The 10,824-nt window shown below is 24.5% G+C and overlaps 1 protein-coding gene across 1 annotated transcript; it reads left to right on the plus strand.

The window, feature by feature from the left end:
- Positions 1–677: 677 nt before the first annotated feature.
- Positions 678–7,905, plus strand: LOC126903237 (telomere length regulation protein TEL2 homolog). The gene is made up of 10 exons (XM_050681317.1): positions 678–1,898; positions 1,968–2,047; positions 2,956–3,077; positions 3,304–3,446; positions 3,513–3,643; positions 3,699–3,807; positions 4,233–4,550; positions 4,897–4,985; positions 5,051–5,164; positions 5,318–7,905. Exons 1-10 carry the CDS (start codon positions 1,867–1,869, stop codon positions 7,846–7,848), a joined length of 3,669 nt encoding a protein of 1,222 aa, XP_050537274.1. The 5' UTR covers positions 678–1,866; the 3' UTR covers positions 7,849–7,905.
- Positions 7,906–10,824: the final 2,919 nt, after the last annotated feature.

Raw genomic sequence — 10,824 nt, forward strand, 5'->3', positions numbered from 1 at the left:
TAGGAAGTAATGGAGGGATAATTCTTAACAAGTTTTTAAATTATTTTATTTATCATATAATAATAGCATAGGTGCAACATGAAGACTAAAGAGGACTTAGTTCTTCCTCCAAAAATTTAGAAAATTATATATATTTTAATATAATAAAACTAGGATATATATAATATAATTAGAAACCTCATTAATTTATTTTAGTTGCGCAATGAATAACAGTTGAATAAATGTTTTTTTTTTATTAAATTTTGTGGTTCAAAGGTGTTCCAGTTTTTTTTATGGTATGGTTACATATAAAAAATCTTTTACTTTTCTCTTCTATATTATATTTTTATTTCGTAAAAATGTTCGTCGTATAGGGGTTTGAAAACTTTTTTCCTTCCGCGAAGTTATTGTGGTCCTAAAAACAATCTAACATGAGCATCGTAAACATAAATATTTATATGAATAAATAGGTACTTAAACTATAAAGAAGATATAAATATTTAAGATACAATATTTATATATTTGGTAGTAACTTTAAGTATAAAGAAAATAAATAAATCTCAAAAAGCGTTTTACGCCCTGACAAAATTCTTAACCTCCAAAATGTTATCTAGGAAAACGAAAGTAAGATTGTATGTTATTATTAAACTCTCACATATGGTTACGAAGTTTGGACAACGACCAAACAAACAAAGAGAAAATTGAGAACAGAGTATGGAGAAAGATAGTGAATCTATCATCGATAAAATAACAAAGAACTGATAGAAGAAACATAATAAATAATTGTACAATATGTTGGAATTAAGATTAGTAACAAGTTGTATTAAGGGTCAAATATTACAATGGTTAGGCCAAATAATGAGAAGAGAAAAGAATAAAAGAGTTAGAGTAGCATTGGATTGAAAACCACAAGGAAGACTACATAGGAAAAGATGGATTGACGCGGTGGTAGAAGATCTAAAAACCCTAAGAGTTAAGACCTGGAAAGAAGCAACCTGAGATAAAGAGACAGGTGTCAATATGTAATAATAGCGGCAAGGTAGATACGTTAGAATTAGAAAAATAAGATTATAAGAATATCATTCTTAAATATTTTATTTATGTACTTAATATTAGGACTATTAATGAAAGTATTTAATAAATAGGTTCTCAATCGACAATGTCAATTAAAAGTATTAATATAATTTACTTTTATATCAATAACAAATAAATTAAGCAATGATTGCTGACGGCTCAAACTGAAATTATCCAAGGTCTTTCCAACTTTTTTGTACATATACAATGTCCTTTATTGTTAATAACTTTTTGTAGATCTGGAGTAGGGAGAAATACCTTATTTAATTTGTAAAAGTGGGCAGCAAACTATATTTAGTACAATACTTTGAATAAATTGTCTATTAGTAGAGACAATTACTTAAACAGTACTCGATACTACGGTAAATATAATAGTAATTACATACATCGTCACGTTTTCATCTATGATCATAACCGAAAATCTAATATCAGTAAGTAGTTAACGATCTAAACTTCTTTACTCAATGACTTAAGGTTCTATCATATTTCTCCGTCGACAATACGAAATATCAGATAACCACGGTTCAATTGAGTACCATTCCCAGACACACATACCACTTGTTATTCTGATTACACATATACATACGTTCCCGTTGTATAAACTGAAAATGGCGTTAATGTTTTCGTCATCATTCATTCAGTCTGCCATTCGTGATAATAATTGAACTTCTAGAAGTTATGATGATATAGAACTTGTTTTTGAACAAACAAAATTAAATATGTTATGAAATTATTGACCGAGAGTATCTCGGCGGTGATTGATTGAGAAATATATTATTCATAATTACTTATAGTATCCGCCCGTTTATTAATATGTGGAAAGTACGAGAGTTAGCCGACAAAGTGTGAGTATTTTTGTAATACTTGAATTATCTATCGTAACAATTAATTAAAAATAATAATTTATTATGCAGAACAAATGTAGTGCTAAACTATACAGAAATTGAAGCTAAAGTAAGAGAGGCAACTAACGACGAAGCATGGGGACCAACAGGTTAAAAATAGTTATTTAAATTATACATTGTTACAAAAAGTTGAAGCACATACCAATATTTTTATTTCAATGTATTTTGACATTTTTTCCAAAAAATATTTCACATAGATAATATTTATTAAATTATTTGAATTGTTCTTAGTACAGTTATCTAAAGTTATTTTGAATTTATAATGAAATCTTTGTTAACAGTTAATATTTTTAAAAACATTTTTTTTTATAAGTTTAACATTTTCTTAAAATGTATTATTGAAGAAATCTCAATCAATTACAGAGTTTTAAATATTCTAAAAGTGATTCTGAATTATGTAATTGAAACTTAAAAATGTATTTTATTATACATGTTACAATAAAATATTTCAAAAGTGAACAATATATTTCTTATATGATCATTTTATAGAATAAATTCAGAACTAATTTGTTTTTGTTGTATGTAGGGTAATTAATTTAATGTTTACCATTCAATTTATCTTAAATTAATAATTATCTAATAAAAAATCTATACTACCATTACAATATTGTTAAAAAATATTAAATATATTAATATGTATAATATCAATTTTTTCTTGTACTTTTTAATTTTCTTCTTGGATATAATTTAATTTTTTTATTATAAATATTTATTTATTAATTACTTTAAAGTAATATATCTATAACATTAAATACTAAATACTATGTACAAATTACTAGGCAGAGCCTACCTAGCTTAGTTAGTTGGTAACGTGTCACACCTAGGTTTGTAGATATTGGAGTTTGATTCCATTGCACTGAACTATATAGTTTTTCCCATCTTCTGACCCAAGCAGTAGATTTTAAATGAGTCTTTAAACATAATTAATGAAAAAGATAATAATATGATTCATTTGTACAATATGAAAAACATTTTTAAGAATTATTTATTTATATAGGTAACTTAATGCAAGAAGTTGCTCAAGCTACATTTATGTTTGAACACTTTCCTGAAGTTATGGGAATGTTATGGAAAAGAATGTTACACGAGAATAAAAAAAATTGGAGACGTACTTACAAGGTATTTGTACTTTTAACTATCATAAATTTTAATCTCTCAACATTTTTCTATCTATATTCAAAATAATAATATTCAATATTCAGCCCAATATATATTTCTATTTATATAGATAACCTTATATATAATCTTACATAGATATCAATACATTAATCCAAATTTTTTTCTCATAGTGCATTTATATTTTATTAAAAAAAATAACATTTTAACAGACTCATTATTATTACAGAGTTTATTGTTGTTAAATTATTTAATTAAAAATGGTTCAGAAAGAGTTGTTACATCTGCTCGAGAACATATTTATGATCTTAGGGGATTAGAAAACTATTCATATGTTGATGAATTTGGAAAAGATCAGGGAATTAATATTCGGTTTGTTAATTTTTTCTTTTTTTTTTTTTCTCAAAATTGATGTAATGTTTAATTCTTTTTTTCTAGGCATAAAGTTAAAGAACTAATTGATTTTATTCAAGATGATGATAAACTTCGTGAAGAAAGAAAGAAAGCTAAGAAAAATAAGGATAAATATATTGGGATGTCTAGTGAAGCAATAGGATTTAAAGGATCTGGTAATTTTAAAAAATTAATATTTCCAATATTCTATGTAACAATTTACTAATGTAGGGACTGAAAAATGGGACGATGTACCTCAATGGAGAAAAAATAGTAATAATGAATTTAGCGATAAAAAAAATATTAATACTCTAGGATTTGAAGAATCACCTAATAACAGGTATGTATGACAGAATTAATAAATACAACTGAATTGGAAATTTATAATTAGAAATTTAAATTTTATTTCTGGATTTATGGTTACAATTTTGAACAGAGTTTGTTTTTTAAATCTTTTTTTAGAATGATTTTCTTACATTTAAAAAAAATGTCATTGTTTTAAAATTTAAACAGCTATAAATATTTTTATAGCTGTAAAGCTATAGCTTTCTAGTAATACTTTATATATTCTAAAATTTGATTAAAAATTACTTTAAGAAAATTATAAAAAGACTATTTATTATATTTTGGTGTATTTTTTAAGATTTATCCTGGATCATATTTACATTTTTTCTTGCATACTTAAATTATACTCCCTTCAAATAGTGTCTCTTTAATTATTATTCTATTAGTCTAAATTAATGAGTATTATTAAAAAAATTTTAGTGATGACAATGATATTTTGGATTCCGAACCAGAACTTGAAATTCCTCAGAAACCTGTTGAAATTTTTAAAGATCGAAGTGTAACTCCTACCAAAATTCAAAGTCCAGTTAAGCAAAAAACACCTGCTAAACGTATTGATTTAGGTGCAGCAGCTCACTATGGGAAACAAACACAACAGCCTGTGATCAAAGCTACAACTAATAACCTCTTACATACTGAAACAAGTTCAGTTGACTTATTTAATTTAGTAGATAACTCTAATAAACCATCAAATGATTTTGGAGATTTTAGTACTGGTCCCAGTACTATTAACCAAGGGTAATTATTGTGTATACATATATGTATATATATAAGTATTTATATTCTGACTGGCACTGCAATATCTAACACTTTTTTTTAATAATATTACATTGTCATTACTAATTATATATTTTATTTCTCTGCAAATTTAATTAAGAACCTTTTCAACTTAAATGATATATTCCTCTTAAATTACAGCATTACAGTGACACTTAGTTAATAATCATATGTGATTGTTATGGTTTTCTTCTAAAAAATTTGTAACTATGTAATTAATTGGCATTGCAATGATAGTTTCCATATAAATAACTAATTATTATAATTAAAATACTTAAATATTAAAAACAAAAATGTTTATATTTAGTATGGATGTTGACGAATTTGCTGATTTTAGTTCAGCATTTACTCAATCAGTATCTATTAGCAATAACTCTTCAAACTCTGTTCAAAAAAGTAAGTTACTGTTGATTAAATTATGTTTATAGTTAACTCCCTCATTATAAATATATCATTGTTAGATAACCAAAACTTGACTTCAAATGCTGATCTCCTAACATCATTTCCACAGTCATCTAATAATCAACCAAGTAATAGTTTATTGGATCTCAGTTTTGATACTTTAGATAACACAGGTAATTTCTAAGATTTTATAGTTCATGTTATTATTATAACTATTGGTAAATAGTATTCCTTTTTTAACAATATATTGTAAATGGTTTCCCTATTTGTTTATATTTGTACATAGAAGAATACAAAACTGGTATTTTGTTATTATGACTTTTCAGCGCTGAAAATAACATTGAAGAGCTTAGAATCCATTCATGAGTATTCAGATTCCGACATTAAAAGTCTGTTAAGAGAATTTGTTGAAATAATGCCAGGTCCAATGACTCCACAAAAATTAACAAAAATTGATATTACTGATTATTCAGAAATTATCCAAGTTTATGGTTGGATTTTAGACATTTTATTAGAAAAAATTGATATTGTTGAATATGTTCAATTGGCAATACCTATATTTGCTCCAGATGGTGGTACTTTAGAGATGCTTGATATATCATTACATACTCTTTGGAATTATGTACAAAGGAATCCATTATCAGCTCAAAGTGATAGTGCAATTTTTTTAATTAATGAAATAATCCAAAGTGATTTTATTAAAACTTCATTAATAATAGAAACTTTAAATATCAATCATAATCATTTGATTGCAGTAATTGAGTTCTTATTATCATTACCCACGAGAATTGCTAACAAGTTAAAACAAAATTATCCTAAACAATTTTGTGCTGTAGATTATTCAAATAGTTTAATGTACCATGTGTTACTTGTCATTGATCAGATAACTCAACTTTATATATTAGAAAAAGTAAAACCAAACATTAAACCTATATCAATTCTATTAGGCAAAACTATTGCTCATTTTACAGACAATAATTTTTCAGTCATATTTAATATATTGGAATGCTGGTGTTTAGATGCTAACTATGCCACAATAATTAATAGCATATTATTAGAAGTTGAAAGAAGAGCAATTGATAGACTTGGTACATTATTATGTTGCAATTTGAAATCACCAAAATCACTTTATTCATTTTTAGGTGATGCCATAATTAGTTACCCAAATTGGAACTATACATTATGTAAAAAATTGGTTTTCCTATCCTACTATGAAGATGACTATATTATTTTTAATATTATGTGTTACTTAAATTTAGTACAAATGCATTCAAATAAAAACATACTATATGAAGTACTTTTACAACTTGTAGAAGTGTGGAGTGACAAGAGTGCTATATTACACACACCATTTGAACAACATTATTATTTATCAAAATTAATTGTTTGTGGTAGTTCTTTTTTAACTGATAAAAATATTGATGATTGTTTTAAAAATAATTATCAAATGAAAATTTTTGAAGGAGTTCCTGTGCATTTAGAGAGGTCAGAAGAAAAATTAAGAGTTATTGGAATGATTGTAGCAGAAATTATTATTGGTTTAATAAAATGTAATAATCATAATGAAGTTAATCTAGAATTTGAATATACTAATCTCAGTGGTGAATCAAAAGTTATTGTTGATTCATTAAAAAGTTTTCAAAATATTTCAGTTAATAATGAATTAAAATTTGAAATGGGCTTTGAGAGTTTAAAAAAATATCACACTTGGTTTAATAATGTATCAAATTCTAAGATGATCACAAATACTGCATTGAAGAAATCATCAACAATGACATGTAATCAAGTAGAAAATAAAAGTGTAAAAATTGAACTTGACAGTGATGATGATGAATTTGAACCTTATGATTTAGCTAATGATATAAAAACTAATATCAAGAATTATCCAAAATATGTCAGAGACCTTATTGATGGCCTAAATGAGCAAAAAGATGCTAATATTTGGATTGCACACTTGGAAGCATCTGAAAACCTCATAAGAACTCAATTAATAAATGATAATGTAATGTTTGCTATAGAATTATTAACATTGTTAATAACTTTGGAAAAACTGTTTTATTTAGAAAATTTTGAAAGCTTAAGGTATCAATCAGCTGTTGCAATAATTACTATTTTTCCATCCGAATGTGCAAGCCATCTTAGTAATATTTTCTACGAGTCTGTTGGAAAATATGCAGTTTCTCATCGTATTTTAATTTTAAATGTATTAACAGGCGCTGCTAAAGAATTATCGGGATGTGAAAAGAGTGCTAATTATAAAACTTTTATTGAACAATCAGTTAAAACCAACATTAAAGATTGGGAAAATATTGTTAAACAAAGAATTCAGCAGAAAACAAGAATAATTTCATCACCTAAAACACCAGTTAAATGTCACAAAAATAGGTTTGCTTTAGTTGCTGATGCTTTTTTTTTTCCTTTAATTCGTGGAAATATATCAAGTCCAATTATTCATAAACATATAGATGATTCTACACAGTTAAACTTTCTTGGAGTATACCTTTTAAATTCTTTATCTATTATACTATGTTGTGCTGTTAACTCAGTACATGTTACGAGAATGAGTATTGAACTTTTAGAATGGATTTGGTCATTAAGATTTCATAAAGATGTTAAGATAAGAACTGCAGTTATGGGATGTGTAGCTGCTGTTTTGCTATCTGTACCAAAATCAAGATTAATTGATGATCTCTCAAGATCAATGTTAGAATTTGTTTTGTGGTTAGAAAATGTTATATCATCAGAAGGTGTTATGAATAGAATTGATAATGAAGTAGATGTAGAAGCAAGAAAGTTTGCTTTGCAAGTTTTAATTCTTTACAAAAAAACAATTGGCAATCATTTAACTATTAATTAAATTTAAATTTGTATTACATAAAAATTAATTTGTACAATACAAATTTATTATTATTTATTTTGGTCAATTTTTTTTTCAATCCTCTCTTGTTTATATATTAAGCATGAACTTTAACTAATTTCCAGGGTCTTTACCGTTGAATCATGTGATTCAGCCTTTATCATTTGCTCAAAGTAATAGCTTTCAAAACAACAAGTCTAGCACTCAAAATGATAATAAAATACAGGTAATTTTAATATTTCTCTAAAATATTACATAACTTAAGACATTTAGAATTGAGTGGTCTATTTCTCAATATTTATCTATCTATATTCAAAATGATAATATTCAGCTCAATATATAATTCTATTTTTATAGGCAAATTTGTATATAATCTTACATACAATAATTGTATTATTATATAATTGAATTATTCAATACATTAATCCAAATTTTTTTCTCATAGTGTATTTATATTTTATTAAAAAAATAACATTTTAACAGACTCGTTATTATTACAAGGTTTATTGTTGTTCAATTATTTAACATCAATAAATAATTAAATTAGATGTAAACAACTTCATAATTGTGTATGATATAGATATTATGAAGAGAAAACAAAATATGTAATGAAAATTTTTCTAAATAAGTGTTTTAAAATCTTATGAAAATTTGAATTTTGTGTCAAGAAATGTTTCTAAATGAGAAGATAAAAGCATATCAGCAGCCTTTTCCAACCCAACCAGTAGCCTTATCTAGCATTTTACACATTGATTCAATCGATAAATTTAAATTATAAAAAGTACTATAATAAATACTAATGCTTCATTTTATGTTTAATAGTTTAAATAATAAAATCAATGAAAATTGAAAAAAATCTTTAAATCTACATTTTAGTACAAAAACCTTATTAAACAGCCAGATAACTTAAATTATATTAAATATTTTTATAAAAGATTAAAATAAAAATACATGTATTTTTTATTTCCTTTTGATTTTTATAGCTGGGCAGTACGTGGAGTGGAGTAAAAGATTTAAATATAGATTTGGACAACTTATTGTCACCAGGTAGCAAATCACCAAATTCTAATTCAATATCTATGAACCAAATGGCTAATAACAATAATAATAGCCTTGGTAATTATTATTATTGTTTAAAGTATTAGCTATGACAAAAAAAAATTATTTTTCTCGTTTATATTTTTAGGAAGTAAACAATTTACTTTTTTTGATTCAAATGATGTATTGTTGCCTACTCAGCAAGCATTTTCAACAAGCTTTAAGTGATATTTTTACTAAAAAAAATGATGTGTCTCTATTATTGTAAATCCAACAACAATATAAGTACTTATTGTCCTCGTTATTTTTACCAAGGTTGTGGGGCTTTTAACATAATATATTTTGTCTACCAAGAGTTGATAATCTAAAAATTAAAAATATTTAATGAATTAAAATTAAATAGCACCAAGTATATTCCTGGGATTTATTTTTACCATTTATACTATTTATAAAGGATAATACAAATATCCTACAAAATAATTATTTACCAGTAATAAAAATATTTTGATTATAATTAAATTTGTGTACTTAAAAAAATTAGTTTTCCTATTCAGTATTAATATGATAATTAATAAATATAATTGAATATTTGTTTTGTTTTGTACATAAATAATATGTAAAGTTAACATACACTTTTAATTTACTCACTGTTTAACAGTAACATATCACAATAATACTATAATTATAAAAATAATTGTAATAATGTGTTCATGGTCATATCAAGCCAAAATAACTTTCATTTAAATATTATTGTTATCAATAACACATTTTAAATGTAAGCTCAATGCAATATGTCCATGTTCTTTATTCTTAATTTATAAATTAATTCTTAATAGCCTAAGTAATTTCAGGTAAATAATTATTATTTTACTAGTTTATTATATATTTTTTGATTTATGTTTGTTAATTATTAAATCTTATATTACACTTATTCCATTTTTATGTTATACATCATTTTTGATATCTTAAATATTTACCATATGTTTTTATTTTAAATGATTGTTGATTACTCTGTTTTGTTTGAAAAAAATGTAAATTTAAGTTTCTTATTTAGTAATAATAAATAACTATTAAAACTCAAAAAGATATTTGTACTAAAATTACATATTTCAGATAACATTAATATGCGAGACGATTTAGTCATAATTAAATTTAAAAAGCTCAAAAATTTGACTGTATCTAAAAAAAGATTTTTTTTCTTATAAGCCCATTCAGATTCAAACAGAATTTACATGGAAAATATCAAACTCGATCAGGCCTATTTAAAAAACAATAATTGTAAAATTTTAAATTTGGATATTTGAGCTACAAATACATTTTTTTAGATGAATACTAAAGAAATCATGTACAAAGTTGCCAAGTTTCTAGGATTGCCTTCGATAAAAACGTTTAAATATTTGAATTTAAATTAACACGACTACTTGAAATTAAAAGTATTGTTAATTAGTTGGAAATCTAATTACTTAATATGTTGTAATGGTGTTTAAATAAACACTATAAAACTATTTTATAGTTTAAAACTATCGAACTAAAAATTAATAAAAATAATCAATTCTCATTCATATGACTCATAATAACCTCTTTTTAGACTGCATTGACATATAAGAAAAGTCGAATAAAAAAAAAAGAAAAAGTTTATCACGGCTAAAAACAGTCTAATTATTTTAGAGGAGTACGAACCTTTAAAATCTCTTATGGTTGTGCCACTGAAAGTTAATTTCTTTAATAGTATTTTAATTAATATTAATAGTTATTAAGCAATCCGAACTATTGACTGTGTAATTGTTATCAGTGTTGCTAAATAAAAATTTCAAATTTTCTTCTATAGATTACATTCTTACTTAATTTATTTTATTTATCTCTTATATGATGTATAAGTCTATGAGTTTATCGTAAAATTAGGACTAAATGACAACTATGTTGTGCAACGTCAAATCA

This window comes from Daktulosphaira vitifoliae, unplaced genomic scaffold, assembly GCF_025091365.1.
Source record: "Daktulosphaira vitifoliae isolate Bord-2020 unplaced genomic scaffold, ASM2509136v1 Scaffold_3, whole genome shotgun sequence".
Classification (NCBI taxonomy): Eukaryota; Metazoa; Arthropoda; class Insecta; order Hemiptera; family Phylloxeridae; genus Daktulosphaira; species Daktulosphaira vitifoliae.

What these genes read in the sequence shown, in the direction of transcription:
- LOC126903237 (XM_050681317.1), top strand. Translation starts at nt 1,867, where the DNA reads ATGTGGAAAGTACGAGAGTTAGCCGACAAAGT. An exon ending in CGAAGCATGGGGACCAACAG is followed by an intron (nt 2,048 to 2,955) that starts GTTAAAAATAGT and finishes TTATTTATATAG; the next exon opens with GTAACTTAATGCAAGAAGTT. An exon ending in ATTGGAGACGTACTTACAAG is followed by an intron (nt 3,078 to 3,303) that starts GTATTTGTACTT and finishes TTATTATTACAG; the next exon opens with AGTTTATTGTTGTTAAATTA.